The sequence below is a fragment of the Echinococcus granulosus genome (genome assembly GCF_000524195.1).
Source record: "Echinococcus granulosus chromosome Unknown EG_S00014, whole genome shotgun sequence".
NCBI lineage: Eukaryota > Metazoa > Platyhelminthes > Cestoda > Cyclophyllidea > Taeniidae > Echinococcus > Echinococcus granulosus.
The window spans coordinates 67,156-89,521 of NW_020170394.1; the positions used below are offsets into that span (position 1 = coordinate 67,156).

Here is a 22,366-nt window from a genome sequence, read left to right on the forward strand (position 1 = left end):
ATGGGTGCTGTGCCTCAGGTTCCAAGCGGACCTTTCACCTCAATTCAGAAGCGATCAAATCCTGCCGTGGACTTAGCCAAGAAAGCGAGCTTCCTCCAGCTGCCAATAAGAAAGGACAAAACGCGATTACTTAGGCTTGTAAATGAAAATCGAATAGTAATTGTTGCCGGTCGTCAAGGTTGTGGGAAGTCTACTCAAATACCTCAGGTGAATTGGTGCGCGTTTTTTTCATCCTCTTATAACGATTTGGTCAAATGCTCAGATAATTGTAATAACCAGGACCTTTTGTTGCGGATGCTTTAGGGAACAATTTATCACAAGAAAAGATTTAAAATTGCCTATTTTAAAATGTGCTACTCTATTGACCACTTACCTTGATTGTTTTTACTTTGCACTCCACGCAATCCTATTCAGCCAACAAAAGGTGTTAGCTTTTTAGTCCCTTTTTGTTGAAAATCAGCTACGGTACTTTTTTCACGTGTCTAATTTGTACTGTTGGACCATTACGTCGACTTTCTTTATAAACGACAATTTTTTATTATTGTTGTTGTTGCGACATCAAATTCTTCAATATTCATTGAATTTTAACAGAAATAATTGCAAAATACTCCTTGTTTTAATTCGGATATCTTTCAAAAGCGATCTTTTAGATTAAAGCAAACAGTTTTTATTCGTTCTATTTACAATTCAAAGTAGTAAGGGAATCGTTACTACTTAGTAGAATCGGGCTGTTATTAAAACCGAATAGAATGCTCCACGGTCAGAATAGTCACTATTTTTCTTCCCCATCCCTGGTTATTTACGATTGGCATTTTATTTTTCTCCATAGTTGGCAGTCATTTCCGAGAATTGACTTGATTAAATCGAAGAATAGATGGATGGATGTAAAAGCGTGTGGTTGAGCTTCTTGTGTGATTAACTTAAATGCGCTGACTATAACGTTTTCTCTTGGGCACTTACGACCAGATACTACTTGAAGACTGTCATGCACATTCACAGCGATGTCGCATCATTTGCACGCAGCCGCGCCGCCTTTCCGCCCACGCAAACGCCGACCGCGTTGCTTACGAACGCAGCGAAACTGTCGGCCAATCGGTTGGCTACCAGATTAGACTGGAATCGAAGTAACCGCCTCATCCTTTCGCCATAACTACTGATTCGCACATGCATACTTCTTCTACCCTCCCTTTGTACTAAAATCTTCCACAGCGGAATTATAGCAGGTCTCAAGTACTTTTTCGGGTTGACAGCCCAATGCCTCTCCATATGTAACGTCTGTGTGTAGGTTTGAAGTAATATTTAGAATGACTGTTTTGAGCTGTGTCCGCCTAATTTCCTATTAATACAATTTAAACCAATTGAGTGGTCGTCATAATAAATTATTAAATTGTCTGAAATGGCTTGCATACTTCTGTTTCAGAGTTTCTCCAAAAACGGTACTAACCTTCTGTACATATGGTGTTTTGCTGCGCACAATATTCGCCGACCCGACACTGCTCAATGCCACCACACACATTCTCGTCGATGAGCTTGACGAAGAAGACCTGTTCTCACGGAAACTCACGCCCGATGGTCGAGAGGTCCGGCTACCAGTAACTCGGGACATAAGCAAGCACACTTGCAACCTCCTGCTGGGCACTCTCCACCGCATCCTCGCTCAATATTCCCACCTTAGGCTTGTTTTAATTGTTAATTTAAAATCAACCTCCTACATTTTATCTAACGGACACTACCTTCAATTTCCCACCAACTCGAAGGTTTGAACTCTTTGCATTCTCCACTGTTTAATGAATAGAAATACAACCAGACGGAGGCATGCATCGACATGAAGGAGCCCATTTTACAAACGCAGTTACCGTTGTTTCTCGAGAAAACTACAAAGCGCTCCTATTTAACTACCAACTTCCTGCTTGCATCGCAGTATCGCTCTGCCTCTATGTACTGCTGTAAGTTGGACGATTTTTTCTGTTAATTTGGTTATTGGACTCATTAACTCTCATTTCGGTTGTCATAATACCCTCTTCAGCTTCCGTATTTTAAAAGTAATGTTAAAAAACCACTTTTAGATCTGGTTCCATATTTGTCAATTTTTATTTCCCTTTAAGTAAAAACCGAACAAAAGTCGAACGAAATTTTCTTCCTAGAGGATATCCTCCAGTGGTTGAATTTCAATACACCTGAAATGGAAACTGCAAAGCGTATTATTCGGAGAGGTATTAATTTTAAGTCCATTGCACGATAAACAATTTATCCATGCTTAATCACAGCCCTCTTGAGTAGATGCCGCAAGAGTTTATAAGATGTACTTTTGGCTGACGGGTACATCCGAATGCCCATTGACCCTCTGTGGATTTCATGAATTTTCAACCCCCGACAATGAACAGTTAATGGTAGTTTCAATTACTTTAACTTTATAAGAATATCAAATCTGTTCATAAAGGAATCGGCCGATGTCTCGGCATCAACTGCTTACCGAAACGTCGAGAATCTAATTTGGATCTTATGGGAAAATCTCGTTCTTCGAAGTGTTTACTACAACATTAATAAGGTACTCTGTGTTAATTTTCAAATGCCAACATGTGACAAATGTGTTTGTGTGCCTGTTCTTCGCTAAGAACGCTCGTATGCCGAGATTTTTAACTTTCGCGCATAGTATCAGTGAATTAACAGTTTGAGTTATGTGTTTTGATGTAATAGGAGTGTCAATCACAAATGGAGGTGCAACCGCTCATTTCTGATTTACTTCAATCAATCTCAGTTGAGTGGATTCCTGTTGACTACAAGCACTCGGAGACAGGTGTGTAATTTTCTAATTTCCCCGAAATACAATTTAATACATGCCTAAAAAAGCTTTACTTGGTACTTCAATGTCACCTACTCCAGCTGTGGTCCTTTAAGTTTTTTAATGGTGTTATAAGATCTGGAAATTCGTTACAGTTCTGTGCATTCTTTAAATCAATAGGGATAATTACAAACGCACTTGCCAGGGAATGGAAAAGCTTAGCTCCCTTGAATTTGCAAATGCATTTATAAGCATTTTGACTATATACTAACTTTGTGTAATATTTACTTCTCCACTTCAACTGTTATAAATCCATTTGTATTCAGGTTGTACGTCTTGCACACAGACCTTACAATCCATTATAGCATTGATGCAGTGTCTTCTTTACCATGAAAAGTGCTTGAATTCAATTGCCATGTCTATTTCTGCATATTTAGGCAGCGTTACGCTACCATCAGGCATTTTCCTTTTACCTGTCCTCAAGGTTCGTGCATTCCCATAATCATTTTACTTTAACGCGAATGCACTATTAATGAAATCATGTATACTACCGTACTCCCAAACAGGTGGTTTGCAATGGCCTATTCCCATTTGGCAGGGATAACCCCGTTGATGTTGTTCTCAGCTGCGGGTCATTTGGAGGTGGTTGAGCGGCTGCTGAATCTGGGTGCGGACGTGTTTGAGCGGGTGCCGCTGCCGAGGGCCGCAATGCCTCCAGGTCTGGTAACTCTTGGCACCGACCGCGCCGCACCCACCCACTACTCCGTCCACCACCTCTCCATGATTGGCGCCAACGCTTTTGACCTTGCCCGTCTCTACGGTCACGCGCGCGTCGCCGATCTCCTCAAAGCACACATGCAAGTGTTGCCCCAACACTACTTTCCTACGGCTCAATCACCTTTTGCAAAAAATTATGCCTGATCCCTGTTGTTTTTAATCACGTTGTTCGTTGTTCTGCTTTATTTCTACACCTACTTTTTTAGTTGATTAACCCGCTAATTGCCTATTAGTCTATGAACTTATGACTTGTTTTGCCCGGTGTAGACATATTCTGAAATGCTGCTAACCCATTTCAAATACAATAATTACCAACAATTTTGTTTGATAGATAATCCAAATTGAAGTTTGATTTCATAGGGCTGCTCGTTCCCTCGATCATCCAATGGACGACTGGGAGGGCAATCTGTTGCGCTTTGGTTGCTGGTTTGCTAACCCGATGCTTCGACTGCCAAGCCTCTTGCAGCCAGCAAGGAGTTCGACACTTGAACGAAGTTACAACAATTGGGTTGAACGGCACTTTAGTGGATTGCAGAAGCACAGATTCTATCAAGCTGCTCGGAACTGGGTTGGATCTGGGTCAACAGTCGACTTTGAGCTCCTTGCCCAGCTCATTTTCAAAGTGGACTCTGCTCTGGCACCAGGTGGGTTCTTCCTTACTTAGCTCAACTAGTCTTACAAAGGTGGAATACTCGTTTTTCTGCCCTCATATGAAGCGATCATTACGTTGAAGGAATATCTGACGGCCTCTACAAGCATGACCAAGGAGTTAAGGAGGTAACATCGGCTTTATTTCTGTGCGTTTGCTGATTAGCATGATTCCGATTACGAGCTTTATCACCATTTAAGGCAGCGATGGATATTCGTTCTTCATTCGCGAATGCTTGTAGCAGACCTGAAACAAATATTTATGCAGCCTCCTTCTGATATTCGCAAAATAGTAAGCTCTCCGTTTATTAGCTTTCTATTTGTTACAGATTCTTGCAACAGACATTGCTGAGAGTAGCGTAGCGATTAGTGACATCGCTTACGTCATTGATACGGGTCTCGTCAAGAAGGTAAAAGTGCGTGTCAAGAGGACGCTTTTAGAAAGAAGAGGACCCTAACACTGGTGCACTGATAAGTCAGAATCGTTGGATTAGCTACAACAGCGCCATTCAACGTCAATATGCGTAAACTTCGACTGCCTCGCTTACGCTGCTATCCGCTTGCGAACCATCAAAATATTAATTGTACCTTTCAGTGCACAAATGGGGCGGGAGCCGAAATGCTTCCATCTCTACAGCAGACTTCGGCTAACCTCTCTCGAAACTACCGTGGATGAACCTCGATCTCCAATTGTGCGCCACACTATGGAGGTGAGCATAACTTCATTAATGCTTACTATTACTAGCAATTTATCTTTTTTGTATTTATTCATATGAGTGTACTAGTTTGTTGCTTCTAATTTATCATCTCGTAGTTTTTACTCTCAGAAACGGGACTAATATTTAGAACTTTGTGCCACAATAAAAGTCCGACTACCGTCTTGCATCAACATTGAGCTACTCTTCAACTAATAGCTGAGAGGAAGTTTGCATACACGATGATTTAGTAATGCATTTCCAGTCGAGGCATCCTTACCACTATTTTCAAAGTACCTTTTCCCCTTCGGGTTTGAATAAACGACCCGCCTTATTAATTGCTCATTTTACAATAGCATAAAGTATGGAATATTTTACGAACCCAAATGTGTTTTCATAAGAAGAGCAATAAAGATATTGTTGTTGCTTCTTCTCCCAGGAGGTTTGCCTTCATGCTAAACTGCTTAGCCCCCCTGGAGAAAATTTGAACGCTTGCTTTCAGTCGCTGCCTCATGTGCTTGACCCTATTGCACTGGACCAGAGCATCCGGAGTTTGCGTGTAATTGTCGGCTAGTAATATGGAATATAAAAAGTGGAACATCCTTGAATACCAGTTTGATCCCCCCCCCCCCAGATCATCGATGCGGTGGACGCCTCCGGCGATTTGACCGAGCTTGGCTCTCACATGTGCGATCTCCCACTTCCTCCCAGATATTCAAAAATGGTGCTCGTGAGCATTGCTCTGAAGTGTGTTGATCCCATTCTTACTATCGCGTGCATCCTAGCCAACGAAAATCCCTGTACGTTTTACATTTCACATCCGCCATTTTTGTCTTTGCATGCGTACTTAACTGATTCGACAACAAAGTTTCTTCCACATACTCAGCATTCAAATATCTTCTAGTGGGTAAGTTAGCTACTTGAAAACATACACGGCGGCCCGGGTTTTGTCTGAACAGTAATGACAGAAGGGTTGGCTCATCCTAAATTCTGTTTTCACTTCTTTGATTTCGCACAAGCGAACATAAGCGGGTGCAGTTGATGGTAGGCTAACATTGCAAAATCGTTTAAAACTTTTTGTTCCATTCAAAAATGAAATTCAGGAGCGATGCCAACTTTGCATATGTGATGATTCGCACTCAAATCTTTGAACACATCACTTTTCTTAGGACTGCATAATTTCTTCCATCCGATGAGAGGTAATTTTTTCAGTTACCCTTCCAAGCTCTGCTAAGGAGCGCAAGGAGGCCCAAATCGTGCGAAAGAAGTTTTCTGCAGACTCTCTTAGCGATCACATGGTTTTGTTGAGAGCTTTTCAGGCAAGTTGCTAAGATCTCTCATGCCTTCTTCATGGATCTTAACGGGCCTTTTATTGATTTATGACACTAGCATATCATAGATAAAAACTTCAATAGAATGCTTTTTGGACATTCCAGTTCTGGCAAAAGGCTAGATTCGAGGGATGGGAACAGAGCTTCTGTCGTAAAAACTACATTTCAGCAGCCGTTTTCGATATCGTCACAACTGTGAGGTTAGGTTTTTTCTATTTCAATACTTAATGCATATCTGGTATTCATGTGGACAATTAAACTACAACTTGCAACGTTCTGGCCTTCAAATTAGCAATGATAAGACCGATGTACTGGGAGTTTGCCTTTGCAGAACCCAATTACTAGGTCAGCTACGAGCTTCGGGTTTCGTGAAAGCACGAGGCAGCGGAGATATTCGCGACCTCAATACTCACTCCGAAAATTGGGCAGTTGTCAAGGCCGCTCTAGTTGCAGGCATGTATGACAACTTGGCACAAGTCGACTCGGAATCAGGCAACCTCGTAGTTTCCGGATCCTTCCTCAATGCTTCGAAGGAGATACTCTCTAAAACTCCCTACTGGGTAATATTAGCTGTTTCCACCACTATCTCTGCAATGCCAAGCATGCTTCACGACCAATCGAATAGTTCGCATCCTCCATATTCGCAGTTTGCAGTACAAATTATTCCTCCTATAGATAATTTCCTTGGGGTAGGTAAAGCTAATGCAAGTTCCTTGTGAAGTATTGAAGGTAGCTTAGGAGACTGTCCATGTCCCCCTGTCTGCTTACAGTAAGACGAGTGTGGTATTCACAGCAAAACGCCTGCCCCTTGAATTACCTTTTAGCATCGGGCTCTAATATTTTGCGAACCTTAGGTTGGATGTTAAAACTGTTTTTCCTTATCTGCTTCAAGTTTGGTTTCACAATATTGTTATCCGTCTCAATAAATCCTAGGTACGCCCCAGTCCTTTATCAGTTTTGGCAACAAATCTTACTGATAGCTCCCCGGTGGATCTGAAGCAGCTCCCTTCTCATTGGCTGGTTTATGACAAGCTAATTGGTCAGTGCTCAATGAGGGAACTAAATAGGCATCGGGGCAACTCTGACACGAAGGGGAACTGTGGCAAGGCAAAAAAGTTCAAGTGTCGGGAGAATACATGCAAGGAGCCGGAAAGGAAGTTGCTCCATTGCGTAACAGTCGTCTCGCCCTTCACAACTGCTTTAATTGCTGGGCCTGTGCGCTCTCCCATTATCTGCACTCCGACTGAGGACATCAGTAAGACCACACCTTAAATCATCGTAGTTTATGGTACTGTAACTGCACACCTTCGCGGTTTGGTACGGCTACGTTACATGCTATTTAATGCGGTCTTTCTGCTCCAAGTAATTTTGTGCTTAGGCTTACTCCCACCAATCTCTAACTTGTTTCCGGTTCGTACTCCGTTTACTACCCAGTTAACTCATTTTATTCTGCCCATTTATAATCTTCTGGACACAGCTGATTAACTAAGCCTTTCCTTGTGGGTTTCGCCTACTTTAATGATGCATTTTTCGGGAAAAATATTTAATAACATCCTGAAATTTTTTTACGCTTAAGCTTTATGCAAATCAAACCGTCGTTGCCAAACGCCTTATCTGGAAATACTTTAACCGTCCAAAATTTATTATCCGCCAATTGAGCCTTTTAGTCGCCCCAAGCCACCAGATTAACAGTGACTCACCCGCCTAGAACCTATCTATCACTGGTATGCTAGCGTTATTTCACTGCTACCAATCCTTCGTTTGATTGGATCTGATCATTTTCTAGTCCAACCACTTGAGGTGGAATAATGTTCGTCCTTTTGAACTTGCTGCAAATTTTTTTCTAGATTCAGATTTTCGACAGCCGGGATATGAGTTTCTCAGAAACAGAACCCGATTCCAGCAAAATCAACCACTTACGATGGCGGATATAGAGCGCATTTTGAAGAACTTTAACACAGAGGTTCCACGTCTCGAAGCCTTAGGGCTGCATCAATCGGAAGACAGTGTTATGAAGATTCAGGAAGCAATGTTAGTTGAGCATCAGTCTGTGAAAGAAAAAACTCAGCCCAAGCGCACCGTTGTATTGCGCCTGGATGGACCAGACGGCATCCTTGCTTATGAATGCGAACTTGAAGTGGCTCGGTTGATAAGTGATCTCAGGCAAAAATGGAATTCATTGTTACTGCGTCGCCTGAGGAACCCTGGCAAGCCATCTCAACAGCAGGACGAGGTGAATTTTACTTTACCTCAAACACTTCGTTTTCGGATTCGACCACGCTCAAAGACTTACCATCGACAGTTCCCGCACATTAAGTACTCTATGCCTTGAAAACAATTGTGCAGTGCTTTTTCACTATTGCAAAACACCATGAACAAGCGGTCGTCATCACAAACGAAATCACTTTGCTACTCAGTATTCCTGTCAGATCTCGCATAGTGCCTGGCATACTTATTTAAATTATACCAGCAATCAGGGGTAACGAAGGGACTTCTGACACTGCAGAGATCCATTACAGATGTAACCTCATTTAATCCTATTGTCAGGTTACTGTGTGCATTTTGCAATCCTTACTGAGTCTGTCGAGACATGTACCTGCGTTCCATTGGCCCGAAACTGGTGCGTCTTTCAGGCCCTTCTTTCAACCATTGTGGCAGTCCTGTCGGCAGAAGAGCAGGTGCTGGGCCTTCGCCAGCCAACAGGCGTTGGTGCACGACCCCGCCCCATGGCCACAGAGCTGTGCAATCAAAACGACACAGTTACTGACGCTGCGACAACTGCTTCCAGTGTCACCGGGCCGCTCCCCTCCCCTGCTGCCGCCGATGAGGACGACAACGGCGGTGGCGATAGCGACAGCGAAGGAGCTCCTGTGGAGAGTCCTACCACCCCTGTAGCCGCAGTGCAGCTCCCTCAGACTTTAAAACAGCCAACCCGTCTTTCATCGAATACCTTGGCGACAAACCAACAGGCGAACGATTGGGCGAGCACCTTTGGCGGAGGTGACGATGGGAGTGACACGAGTAAACGTAAACTTCCCCGTGATGCCTCGTGCACCGCCACGCGGCAGGGGCGACCAAGAATGTGGGGCGACAGTCTGACTGATAATCTTGCTCAAGTAAGCCAACGTAACGACAGATTAGCCCCCACTAAAACTATTTAAACCAGCACCTGTACTCCGAATTTACACACTTCCTAACCTGTGACACTTCAGGCGCGCGAAATTAACACCACTAATTTTTAGGTCAAGTTATTTTAATTCCAAAGACAAGTACATTTAGTCCGTACACTTGGGTTATTTAGCTGAAGCTCGCTAATTCGCAGTCACCAATATCAGACCACTCGGTCACGTACTTCAAGTTTGAAAGGGCTCAAACACACCAAAGAATGTGCCAACAGCAAAACCACTGGAGTCAACAGCGCTGCGACCTGTCACTTGCGCTTCAGGTGAATGGCGACGGCGGCGACACATACCCATCTGAGGCTGATGCGCGACCACTAGCGACCCCTGGCACTCATGCTGACAAAAGCAGCACCGACAACTTTCATCTGACAAACCCCAGTATTCCATTCGGATCATTGCAACCTTTGGGACAACGCCATTTGAAATAAACCTCACGTGTTTCGGTCCTTGAGATAGCTGTTCTTATTATCCTTCGACATCTGGTTACAAACCATTAAATTATTGATCTTAAAGCATTTCTCATCTATCCCCTTCACTTACATCCCAATAATGGTGCATCTAGCATTGAGTTGGCCCTTTTGAAATTGGCTTTTTCGCGCAATAACTAGATGAGAACAGAAACTAAGCCCACTTTCCACACAAAAGTACTCATTGTCAGGTTGTCTTGCAGCTAATTGAGATCAAGGTCTGAATCCGCACAACGTATTTCAACTATAACATTCCCCAAGTACCATTCCAGCAGACCACCCGAAATTAATGGTTCGAGGAGCGTCCACATACCCAGTGAACTAGCCATTATCCGCATGAACTCTCAACCCTCACGCAATTACTAAAAAATCGCAAGCCAACACGTTTGATGGATGGATCACAATGCGCATATGAAACTGTTTCACGAGTACGTCATGTGAGGGTGGAATGAAGGCTCGGAAGGTAACTAAATAAGCAGGCACATAACAATGTGAAAACTACTGCTGTTCAATGAAATGCAGGAGGGTCCCTCCAAGCATCACAGAAAGGCCAGCCAAGACGACAGCAGAAATGGCTATCTTGTACCGAGATAGCTGAAAAAGGTTTAGGCAAGATTTAGGCTTAAGCAAAGTACAAAAATGCTCTTGGAATTCATTCGTATTATGCAAAAGGGTGCGTGACATGCAGTGTAGAGTGTAGGGCAGATGCCACTTCACTGTGTACTGATTGGGTAGGATAAGTATGTCATGAGCATGTTCAAAATAAGAAAAGATAATGATATTTTGAAATTACATTATTACTTGACGAGTTTTGAGCAAATTTTTTGCCGTATTAGCATCAATACTTTCACGTAAAAAAGACTATTCATGCGGTCCATACTGCAACGCTGCATGGTACCACGATTGTGTGTGCTACAATAGAACTCTTACATGCCTGAATAAACCCAAAGGTTAACACTTACATTGAAGTCGAGTTAACCTTTAATCAAGGCGGTAGTTGTAGTAAGATGGGCACTTACAATTCCTTTGAGCCTGTCACGGAAATCGGAGGCTTTATTCCCCCCATTCGCATTCACTCTGAAGGCACGCGAAAGAGCCCGGACCTGGCGGTCTCGCTGACTTTTCCAAGCCATCTTGGCCCTTTGCAGCGACTGTCGCAGAAGGGGGGAGGAAGGATCCAAACTAAGCGCCTCCTCGTAGGCCTGTATCGCTTCGGGAAAGTCCCCCATGCCAAACAATGCCTAAGGAAATTTCACCACGAAAACAAAACTTCTTTTGTCGAGGAACAAGTGAAGCCCCTTTAGTAAAGCCAGGTATTACGATACAGTGATCGTACTTCTTCACAACTTGGAAAATCTAGGATCCCTGAACGCCCAAGAAGACTCAAAAACAATGGTTTCAAAGGCCTCTTTTGTGCATAGCACGGCACACCACAAGAGAGAACGCTAACTTTTGTAGTGTATTACAATGGCATAGGCTCTACAATTAACACGTACACTTACATGCCTCAAATGCTTTAAAACAACATCTAACGGAGAACCAAATAGACTTCATAACCATTCAAATCGGAAAGGCAGAGAACTACCAGCGTACTTATTAATACATAACGAAACTCGACCAAACATTTTCGCAACTTTAGATTGTCAAGAAAGTTCAAAAGAATTTCCGGGGGATTTAGACAGCTTACGAAAATTGGACGCTAGGATCAAATGTTTATCCATAAAACTAACAGGTAGTGCAACAAAAGTAAGTACTCAAATTTGCATAAAACCACTATGAATTAGTTCTGGCTTGATTCATAGACCACGCACTCAACTCTGTCATGAGAAACCAAGATCTTTGACCGCCCACAAAGAGAGCCTCGCTACAGTGAGCGTTTCGTCCACTGTCTCAACACGAAATTGAACACATTACCGACACACAATGTATGGTTTTGGGGAAATAAACCAAACAAGTTTATTTTTGGGTTCTTATCATTAGACAATTGTAGAAGAAGACTCTAAAGAGTAAGCCATACAGGGAATGCTTTAGGTTCGAGGATGAGAAACACCTCCAAGCATACCCATTCAAGATATTTTCATCGAAAGAAAGCACAACTTAGGAGCCATTATTAACAGTAACACCCACCAGACAAACAAAAAACTTTGAACTCTCCTCGAACTATAAATTTAGCAGTAACGCTGTTTCAGAACTGTGAAGCTTTGCAAAAAATTGTTGCCAAAAGTTCACGTTTGTGTAAAATTCGGCACTTTGCTTGTTTCTATGAAAGAGCAGTTTTTGAGAAAGGGAAGAAAACTTGCTGTTAGGTCAAAGAAAGCAAAACGACTGAATAACTAGGAGAACCAGAACTACTTCGAATCTGCATTAAATGACTGGTGATAACATTCGCAGTAATGTTAAGAGGTCATCAACAAAAGTGCGATGAAAACCAACTTGCCTGGCCTTTCCGATAGAGAGCCTTGCGGTTAGTGGGGTCGAGCTGGAGAACAGCATCACAGGTCTTGGAAGCGGCCGCAAAAGCTTCAAGCTATTAGATGAAATGACGAAGTTCCCAGTAAATAAATGAAATCAACCGATGCTTCAAACACATTGCACTAGACTTCGAAGATCTCTGGTGTATCAAATGTCTATTAGAAAGTGGACAAAGCGGAAGTAGAATTACATTAAATGGTCGCAAAGCAACGTGTTAAATCGAAACTGCGATTGTGAAAACTAAGATAATAAAAACCCACCTTGAGTTGAGTGGCAGCAACGTTATTCCTTAACTTTATTTCCAAATCCTTGGGCTGGAAGGAGGCAGAAGATGAACCACAAGGAAGAGCTTCGGTGGAGCACAAGGTTGGCGTTAGGGACTTCTTTAGTAAAATTTCCACCCCCTTTGTGTAGCAGGTTAAGGCATATTGATACTCGTTTCGACTTTAAAAGCAAAACGTACAAAATAGCCATATAAGGGCAAAAATCAAGCAGCCTACTGAAAATAGAAGTTTCCACGTTCACGTTTTTTGTTGGATATTTGAAGGCGTTCCTCGATTGGCATATTTTCGTAACATGGAGGATCTCCACATTCATTTAGTGTTATATGGTACGTGAGTTTTGCTTTTCCGGGAATATCAGGCATTCTGAGCACAAAAGACAAGAAGTTAATGAGGCATATGGCACGTGCATGAAGACAAACGAAAAAAAATAATTTTTCTTACTTTCCCATATCCCCGTATGCGAAACGGGCGTCAGTTTTAAGTTCAAATACCTCCTTTAATTCAGCAAGGGGAAGGGCAAGATCAAACGCTATTCACCAAGTTAATGGCATCTAAAAATGAAACGCATACCATGTATGCATTCACCATCTCCAATAACGAGGCTCAAATTCTCAACTTCTTCGACGAGCATCCCATCCTCTAACCATCCTTTGTAACTTATCACGACAGAATCACCATGACCAGGACGACTGCCCTGTCCTAAACCTTTCTTAAGAACCTTGATAAACGTATAAATAAATATTCTGATAGTTTTAAAACATGCCGTGGACAAGTCCTCCGACTGAAGTCTATAAACTATTAATAGGGAAATACATTAATGCATTCAGAAAGTAAATGACAGAAAAGTTGCAGCACATAAGTAGCGTTAAAATGAAATAAGTTAGGTAGTAGAAGGTGTGCAATCGTCAAGTTAAATCAACCGAGATAATTAACAATCTAACGTCTGAAAGGCAACGAGACACCTTTTTCTCCACTAAGCCGTTTCCTAAAATATCGACAATCTCAGATTCATGGATATCGTCCTTCAAGGACTCCGAATCACAGTTTGAAACCTTATCCATAGCACCAGAATCGGCGACAACCATTGTCCGCGGAAAAACGCCACCGATCAATTCGAGAAACGCGCGTAGTGAAGGTAAGCAATAAGTGTAAAAGAATATAAAGGCTTCATTTAGCTAATCGCGAAATCCTAAAGACCCATTGTGTTTCCAAAGATCTTACACACACCTTACCCTAAACGAAGCACCAGGCCCTGTATAATAGAATTTCCGTGTACGAGAAATATCAACCAGGACTTTGCTTTTTTATAAATTACAATATTACTCGCATAATAAAGTTGACACAAGTTAGTTAAGTTCTGACAAAAGGAAAATGAGAAGTTTAAACTAGGGCCATTATGTGCAAAGGATTGCCTGTTTGGAATTTCATTATGGCAGTAGCTGTATCCATAGGAAAAACAACTTATTTCAAGAGAAATAGTGATGACAACTTTGAGCTTATGGGAGCGTAAAGTTTAGTGCTACCTAAGTCGTTGTATTTAAAGAGACGCCCTTAATTCACTGAGTTTTAGAGACAGATTGTTTAATTGGTATGGGAATTCACCCTCTTAGAAAGCACTGGATTTAGGCTAAAATATACGCGCAGATCATACAACCCTAGACCTACAATAAGATTAATCAATGCCCTACCCGACTACAGACGAAAAAAGGAATCACTGTCACCACCCAATCAAGGCATCAAAGCGTAGTTGCCGGGCCCCATGCATTGTGGATCAGCTGCTGACGATACAGTCAGGTACCCAACATAATTCCACCATCTACGCTTCCACTTGATTGCACCTGGGTAAATCACCTGGCTTTGGAAAGGTGGAAACCACTAACAGCTTGAAATCCTCCATAAAATTCTACAAGGCCGGAAAGTATGTGAAATGGAGTGATTGCCGAAAGCGCATCGACAAGATCGTGACTATGGGAACAAAGCCAATCACATGAAATAATTCAAATCAGTGCGTTGAGAACCGCAGCACCGTTGATCGTCCGAAAGAGCTGAGAGGCCATTGGCCTGGCCTAACCACCATTCTGCAGAGCAAAATCACAACCCGCGGAAGCTGAAGCCTTAGCAAGATCACGCACACACCCAACGAGTGTCAAATCATTGTACAGCCCCCCTCCCCCGCTTTTTTTCGAGCGTCAATCCCCCGCATCGACTATTGCAACGCTAATCGAGCCCTTAAAGAGCACTCGCAAACCGGCAGCTCCGGCCGCTGAACCCTCCTACAGGTGGGAAGACATTTGATCCCAAGGCCTTTAATAAGTCATCGAAATTTAACCCCGCCCGAAGTCCCGTCCTGCTTGGGAACCATCCAAGGAGAGAATATGCGCTGACCTCGCACTACTTGAAGCCGGCGACACTCTGTAAAGACAGCACCTCCTTCACCAATCCCTAAACGTAAGAAAGTTGGCTGAACAATAGACTTATTTAATAAAAGATAAGATTTAAAAAAGCCCCACAGGCTAATCCTCTGCATCTATTGCCAATCATCTATTTGGGTTCCATTCAACTAGATGAAACATGAAGGAGGTATCATGCTTTTGCCCAATCGATATCATCACGTAAGTATTCCAAAAAAAACTGCGACAGGGTTCCCCAAATGGTTCCAACATAAGAGGACGTTCTTGAGGAGAGCAAGATTAAACTGCTAAAGTGTAGGGCATTTTCTCTCTTAGGAGAGATCTCTTCGTTTCTGACACTGCTCGGGAATTGAAAACCTGAGTATGTTTGCCGTTGTGGATAGGATTTGCCTGTCATTACACTTAACGCAGGGCTCTACGTTCTACAGAGGCGCCAACAGGACACCGGCGCTGCTACGCGGGACAGAAACACAGTGCGCGGACCGAAGTGCCCGCGTATCCACCAAACTGGCCAAACAAATCCTTTAATTATTGCAAGTAATGTCAAACTTCTAACACCGTTGTTCTTATAAAAAAATTTTTACATCATTGCTGCTTTGTCATTGTATTAAAAGCGTGTGCAAATGATAAAGATGCGTAAAGTTTCTAATTTTACTAAAACATTTATTTGCTCGGAACATTTTTATGTTTTTGCTACTTTTAAAACACACTCAAACGACGCTTTTTTAGTAATTTACCCCAATTCAGACAATACGGTAATCGATAAATATTTTAAATAGGTACGGTGTACCATTAAGCCTTCAGTCCTGTATTTGTGCAGTTTAATTACCAATTTCACAAGGTCGTAAATCGTTGAAACATTCTTTACTATTAATTCCGAGTAGCAGGTATTTAAATCTGCTTTTGTTTTCAGCATATAACTCATTTACGCATTTCTCATTGGTTTATTCCTAAGAAGGGCTGCGCGTGCTAACTCGCTCTAGGATTGAGAATGGACGTTGTTGAAATGAATATCAGTGATGATGCTTTGGCCCTAATTACCAACGCCAACTGTGAGCAGAGCGTTAAGAGGGCACTTTTCGTTCCAAATGTGGTTGTGTCGTTTGTTGGAAAGTTGCCACTACCAAAAGTCACAATTCGCACGAAGCTGCCAAACAGACCCACGGGTGTCGATGCTTGTGTGATTGTGAAGGATTTGAAAGGGACCGATTATAATGCCAGTAATGACATTTGGAGGCGCAAATGGCGAGTCGATGGGGGGAAAGGCTCTCCTACCACAGTCACCTTCTTGCCTTTAAGCGAACTGAAGTTGTGCTATCAATCATATGAATCCCGGAGAAAACTTGCTTCCACTTTTGATGTTTTTCTTGCTGATGAACGGATAGTGCATCATCTCCCGACGAATTTGGGGAAAGCCTTTTATGGTAATGCGCGTGACAAGGTACCGATACCTGTTGCGCTTGATGGGAAGAATCTAGTTAAGGCCATAGACCAGGGCCTTCACTCGTGCTTAGTCCTCATCAGTGGTAAAGGAACCACCGATTCCGTCGTTGTTGGCAACACAAGCATGCCGAAAGAGCATATCAAGGAAAACGTTATTTCAGTGGTGAGTTTCCTCGATTGCTTGGCTTTTCTGCACTTTAAACGATTCTTGACGCATATACTCCTGATGGATTTAAGGTGTGGATATTTTGTTTACTAATTCTGAACATATAGTTTGTTCTATTAGTGACTTCATTTTTTCGGTAAGAAAATGGTGATATTGATCTCCCTTATAGATCCGTGACGTCGTGGATAGATGGCCCGGAGGTTTAAGAACTCTTCGCTCGATTTACGTTCGTGGTGTCGGACCTAGCGTGCCCTTATATTTCGACAATACGGAGATAGACAAGGAAGAAGCTGAGGCCAAACTTCGTGAAGTCAGAATGCAAACTTCCGCATCGATGCATCCTCATCCCAAGCTTCTTACTCAAACCCTTTTAGAAGCAGCGAAAGATCTTCCTATCACAAAAAGCCAAGTGAAAACTATACTAAGGAAAAAGACGCGACAGCAGATCAAGAGGTTACCCCGAAACACGCCCAAATCTGGAAAAACAGGGCGCCTTTCAAATGTTAGAAAAACACCAAAATAAACACCTCTCCCACGTCTTTATTTTTGTCAATCTGTTGTTACGCTACGCCGCACTCACTGGTCCTGGTATACATTTGCTAGGCTTTTAACCAGCTACGTGCAATTAAGCACTCGGAGCCTGTGCGCCACTTCCACCCAAGTGCTGTCTGAATGAGCACATAAGTTGACAACCCCACCAATTTAAATGCGGCACAGATTTGTAGACCAGATGTAGCTGCGTTGGGGTTTATTGAGATACAAATGTTTACACGGGTATACTCACTGGATCGGCCCCCGTTGAGGTGGCATCATCCCCGAGGTTGGCACGGATGGGAGAGCACCAGGCCTGGGAGGGCCCCAGGTGGGAGGCATCGGCGGCCCGGGAGGCACACCGACACCCGGCATCACGTTCTGGGGGCCCATGGGCGGTCTTATCCCCATTGGCGGAGCCGGCATCATCGGAGGAAATTGGGGGGGGAAAGCACCCACAGGCGGGATTCCTGGCATGCCCGGAGGGGGTATACCCATTGCGCCACCAAACATGGGGGGAGGCACCTTTCCTTGTCTGTATGCCTCAGCTTAATCGTGAGATGAAAATATGTAAAATACCTACAGGCGTGATCGACCAGCTTTTGGACCTGCTCTTCGAGCCACTTTTGGTAGTATTCACGGACGCTGTTTTTGTGGGTACGTCCCGTGCAATGTGTTTTACGCACCGAAGGTGAGTCATGTGTCAGGAACTTGTCACAGTAATCACAATAATACCTGCAAGCAAGAGCAAGGATGATTACCACTAACAGCCAACGCCCACAAAACTCACTTTGGCATCGCAGAAAACTGGAAGATTCTAGTTTTTCAAACACACGCTTAAACAAACTAGGCGGACCGGCTAGAATATCGTAGGAAAACGCAAAGTCAAGACCCCCGCGACGTATAGTGTGTTTGGAAGATTGCAGAATTTTGAAATTGCTTGACATAAAGCTGTTTTGTTTAATACTTGGGTGGATGTTAGAATAGCGGTGTCAAGTTAAAACACGCCTTTTGCGCTAGTTTTAATCAGATTACTAGAAATAAGCGTACAGCTATTAGCTGTTTGTTCAAATAAATGTTTTTACCGGTATTTACGGGGTCCTTTTAAATACAGATAAGTTAGGAGAAAGGTGTGTGGATTGTTAACCTTTTTTGCAACTTGGTTCTGTAGTCAAATTAGCTGCGTTAACATAAAGAATTTGTGCACTTTATTTTTTTCAAGTCATGTTGTATGCCAACCATTACAAGCAGCACTTCATATTGCCATTTATTTTCGCAAAAAAGTTCGGCTAATTTTTCTCGAAATTTTCGATCGATCATAAGCAACTGAAATGTCTTTCTTAAAACGTTACCAACTTCCACCACTTTGGTGCAGAGCCTCGTTGTATTGAGCACACCGTCTTCTTTCGTTGAGCTTGATGGCGCAGGGGGAGGTTAATCAGGATGAAGTTGGAAAAATTCCGGTGAACGAAATGACGTCAAAGGATTATTACTTCGATTCTTATGCTCATTTTGGCATTCACGAGGTAGCTCTCTCCAGTAAATTTGTAAATTGTCATGTATAGGAAATGTTAAAAGATGAAACACGAACAGTTACCTACCGTAACGCGCTACTGCACAACAAGCACCTTGTAAAAGGCAAAGTAGTGCTTGATGTTGGTTGCGGGACTGGAATCTTGTGCTTATTCGCTGTTAAAGCTGGTGCGAAGCATGTGGTTGGGGTATGTAGATGTCTACTTTTGCTATTGCTTGACGTCTAGATCGAGTGTTCAAACATTATTGATCATGCGAAGGAAGTTGTCAAAGCTAATGGGATGTTGAGCAGTATGTCTTCCCTTCTCTCGATCAACCTTATTTTGGGCTTTAGAGATAACTCTTATCAAAGGCAAGGTCGAAGAAGTTTCTCTCCCAAATGGTATCGAAAAGGTTGATATTATAATTAGTGAGTGGATGGGTTATTGTTTGTTCTATGAATCAATGCTCAACACTGTCTTATACGCCCGCGATAAGTGGTTGGTAAGTTTGTGGAGAATTCAATTTTCTAGAAATGTCTGTTCGGTTTACCCTGCAATTTTTTTAGGCTCCTGGAGGTCTTATTATGCCAGATCGTGCTACATTATACATTTGTGGTATTGAAGATAGACAGTATAAGGATGAGAAAATCAACTGTAAGTTTGTTTTGGTAATAGTGTAGATTCTTCCTATTGGACCAAAACGTTTATCCCTATTTTAAAATACCTTGGAAACTATACCTTAGTACAAGTTTGGTGTTTTCTTTTGGAATTTAATTGGTTGTCTGTGCTGCCTATAACTGACCCATATATGTTAGAATAAGTTGTCTTCTTTTACTTTGTTTTCTCTTTTTATTTGTTAAACGTGTTCGACAGTGTATTGCTGGGAGTTTTGTCACGTGCATTGGCGTCGTTATTCTTGTCGCTATGGATTTGGCATCGTTTTTCCCTTTACCTACATAGCTGATTACCAAATGGATTCTCTAGTATTTGCTATTAATTCTGAAATTAGACAGACGGGTTTTGTGATGACAGTATGTGTTCGAAAATAGGCTCTAGTTGTCTTCCTTTAAAATGTAATCGCATGGCGGTAATCTGACGGTTTTACCCGTTGTTCAGTGTACCCAGCACAATTTACCAAACTATTCAGAATAATTTTTTATGTAGGGTGGGATAATGTCTATGGATTTGACATGAGTTGTATCCGGAAAGTCGCTCTCACCGAGCCTCTTGTCGATGTTGTCGACCCCAATCAAGTAGTTACCAATTGTTCCCTCGTAAAAGACGTCGATATGTACACAGTTACTGTCGAGGATCTCACCTTTTCGGCGCCTTTTCAGCTGACCTGCAAACGCAACGACTACGTTCATGCTCTGGTCACCTTTTTTAATATCAATTTTTCTTGCTGCCATAAATATGTGGGTTTTTCTACGGGTCCTGATGAAAGAAGGTATACGCACTGGAAACAGACGGTCTTCTACCTTGACTCCGGGGACGGTGATGAGTGTCTAACTGTTAAAAAAAGTGAAGAAATCCGCGGTATCTTTTCCATCACACCCAATAGTCGCAACAACGTAAGTTCGCTATAGCTGCTTCATAGTTCTTCGTTTCAGTGTTTGTAGTTAATTATGCCCAAACTATACAACCCACTATGTTTGTGAGCATTCAGATTTTGTCTTCATCCAATATCTCATTCATTTACTTTGTTTACAGCGTGACTTAGACATCTCTATTAAGCTAAACTTCGTTGGCGAGCTCTCTTCTGCTGACAAAAAATTCAGTTATCGAATGCGTTAGGCGCTCCCTGGAGTCTCTGGTCATTCCTGCAGGTTCCGCATTTTCAATGAACTCCCGTGAACACCGTTGAACTTCTTTATACAATCCATTTCAATGAGATTTTAATATGAAAATAAAGGAAATCATGACAGTGTATTTGCCTCTAAAATATCATTCATAAGCCTTATGCGTCGTGCTTGGGGTACAGTCCAAGTAACCATTGCTTTTGATTATTTGGCTCTCCTCTATACCCTGGCCCGAGGCCGATTAAATGTCTTCATGCCTATACTCAAATGGACGTCCAGAATACCGTTTGGTCTTTCAATATGCACTAGGAACCGTAGTGGACGGGTGATTTCGAGCGTGAATCTGTATCCAGGTTTATTGCGAATTAGAAAACCTCAAATAAGATGGGGGGATGCTGTCATAGCTGGTGCTGAATTTATTTTTGACAAGTTAGTTTGCCTTTATTTACCTCCGCCTTCCCCTTGTCTGTAACGAACAGTTCTGTATCGACTATTCAGGGAGTTTGCGTAGACTTCTCGACATTTGAGTAGCATGGAAAAGGATTTCTGAGTATGAGACTAGTGTGTGGTTCAACAGTTCATATTATCAGTGCCGTGTGACTTCGTGGTGACGGGTCGGCGAATCAGGTACACCAGATCTTCAGTGGAATATTTCTACCTGCAGACCTATTAGCTACTGTCGGTGTTTCCTTTGTGCAGATCCGTCCTAAATGCGCTTCGCGCAACGCTGTCGGTAATACTGTGGTGGTGATTTGCTGAGAAGTGTTGCCTATTTGCATTATTTCATAATATTCCAACCTTTTGGAATGCAGCTCATTGGTTTGACTAAATGGAAGTGCCTTATCGATTCTGGTGTTGCATCCTGAACATTTAGTCAGATTATGGAATCAAACTTGAAACTGTTCATGATTCAGCCAACTTGATTCAACATCAGACATTGCTTTGATAGCCACATGTTAGGAGTTACATGCCGATAAGTACATGCCACGTGCTTCCTACCCTGCTTTGACGTGAATAGATATGAAAGCGGGATAGGAAGGAAAGTTGTTAGGGTTGCGCCTAACTATATCATTCCCAGATGCATTGCTATTGCATTTTAATTTTATTCACGAAAAACACAAACGTTATTCTGCCAAAAACAGGGGAGTTATTGCTCCACCCTATGTCCCTACCAACTTGATTGACTTGTAGAAGCGTCATAACTAGTCAAATATACAATTTCTGAAGAAGTGAGAAAACTTCCTCCACGAGGCGCTCTATTCCCCAGTTGTCTGATATCCTTCCCACTGCCAGCAGCCACTAGATCAAAGAGATGCCGTATGAATAAATATTTCTACATCTCCGCATCACATCTTGTGGTGTCAACAATGGAACCGCTAAGGTCACGGAAACAGTGAGAAGTTCGTCATGGAGGGGAACGCGCGATGTTAAAATTTACACTCCACTCATACGATCGCTGTTAATCTTTTAGAAAAGTTAAAAAGTTAAATCTCGGGCGTGCTACCAAAATTACAGGTATGAATTTAGGACGCAGTTCCGTATATTATGGCTTGATTACACACGGTTCGGCATTCCAGAAGCCTAATGACCACTATGGTGCAGTTAAGGGCGCGCCTAAACCCCCTTCAATTAAAGCTAGCAGCTCCGGGCAGGCGAAATCCCGACAGCGCGCTGAAAGCACACATGTTGAGATCGACTAAAGCACACGGCGGGGAACATGTTTCTAGTCGAAATGGCAAAATCAGATTACGCACTGCCGGTCAAGAGTAGGAGCGTTTGGACCCAGTAAGCAATGGTAACATTGCATCGAACATACCGGTGCATAATCGGGGTAATGATTCAACAACTATTTCCTACTTCTAGC

At 42.7% G+C, this 22,366-nt stretch overlaps 6 protein-coding genes across 6 annotated transcripts; 4 read left to right on the forward strand and 2 right to left on the reverse strand. All coding sequences in view use genetic code 11, as the record gives it.

Moving 5' to 3' along the window:
• EGR_02880 (putative ATP-dependent RNA helicase YTHDC2) lies at positions 1 to 3,703 on the forward strand (the record flags this gene model as incomplete). The annotated part of the gene is made up of 9 exons (XM_024492129.1): positions 1 to 207; positions 1,000 to 1,124; positions 1,421 to 1,757; positions 1,796 to 1,946; positions 2,106 to 2,213; positions 2,281 to 2,390; positions 2,441 to 2,548; positions 2,698 to 2,797; positions 3,408 to 3,703. The coding sequence occupies 9 exons, from the start codon at positions 1 to 3 to the stop codon at positions 3,701 to 3,703; spliced, it is 1,542 nt and encodes a 513-aa protein (XP_024353324.1).
• Positions 3,704 to 3,944: 241 nt separating this feature from the next.
• Positions 3,945 to 9,843, forward strand: EGR_02881 (putative ATP-dependent RNA helicase YTHDC2; the record flags this gene model as incomplete). Its single annotated transcript, XM_024492130.1, has 15 exons — positions 3,945 to 4,203; positions 4,243 to 4,336; positions 4,409 to 4,499; positions 4,537 to 4,617; positions 4,649 to 4,731; positions 4,803 to 4,917; positions 5,342 to 5,461; positions 5,537 to 5,702; positions 6,115 to 6,200; positions 6,339 to 6,433; positions 6,526 to 6,793; positions 7,167 to 7,488; positions 8,081 to 8,466; positions 8,867 to 9,349; positions 9,535 to 9,843. The coding sequence occupies 15 exons, from the start codon at positions 3,945 to 3,947 to the stop codon at positions 9,841 to 9,843; spliced, it is 2,958 nt and encodes a 985-aa protein (XP_024353325.1).
• Positions 9,844 to 10,380: 537 nt separating this feature from the next.
• On the reverse strand, positions 10,381 to 13,723 carry EGR_02882 (Peptidyl-prolyl cis-trans isomerase FKBP8; the record flags this gene model as incomplete). The annotated part of the gene is made up of 8 exons (XM_024492131.1): positions 10,381 to 10,476; positions 10,902 to 11,092; positions 12,316 to 12,409; positions 12,615 to 12,798; positions 12,855 to 13,001; positions 13,080 to 13,167; positions 13,209 to 13,356; positions 13,601 to 13,723. 8 exons carry the CDS (start codon positions 13,721 to 13,723, stop codon positions 10,381 to 10,383), a joined length of 1,071 nt encoding a protein of 356 aa, XP_024353326.1.
• A 1,479-nt stretch (positions 13,724 to 15,202) lies between these two features.
• On the forward strand, positions 15,203 to 17,181 carry EGR_02883 (Ribosomal L1 domain-containing protein; the record flags this gene model as incomplete). The annotated part of the gene is made up of 4 exons (XM_024492132.1): positions 15,203 to 15,250; positions 15,433 to 15,586; positions 16,033 to 16,655; positions 16,828 to 17,181. The coding sequence occupies 4 exons, from the start codon at positions 15,203 to 15,205 to the stop codon at positions 17,179 to 17,181; spliced, it is 1,179 nt and encodes a 392-aa protein (XP_024353327.1).
• A 257-nt stretch (positions 17,182 to 17,438) lies between these two features.
• On the reverse strand, positions 17,439 to 17,987 carry EGR_02884 (U1 small nuclear ribonucleoprotein C; the record flags this gene model as incomplete). Its single annotated transcript, XM_024492133.1, has 3 exons — positions 17,439 to 17,737; positions 17,773 to 17,924; positions 17,980 to 17,987. The coding sequence occupies 3 exons, from the start codon at positions 17,985 to 17,987 to the stop codon at positions 17,439 to 17,441; spliced, it is 459 nt and encodes a 152-aa protein (XP_024353328.1).
• Positions 17,988 to 18,607: 620 nt separating this feature from the next.
• On the forward strand, positions 18,608 to 20,497 carry EGR_02885 (Protein arginine N-methyltransferase; the record flags this gene model as incomplete). Its single annotated transcript, XM_024492134.1, has 7 exons — positions 18,608 to 18,715; positions 18,755 to 18,910; positions 18,950 to 19,013; positions 19,057 to 19,205; positions 19,270 to 19,357; positions 19,868 to 20,274; positions 20,414 to 20,497. 7 exons carry the CDS (start codon positions 18,608 to 18,610, stop codon positions 20,495 to 20,497), a joined length of 1,056 nt encoding a protein of 351 aa, XP_024353329.1.
• Positions 20,498 to 22,366: the final 1,869 nt, after the last annotated feature.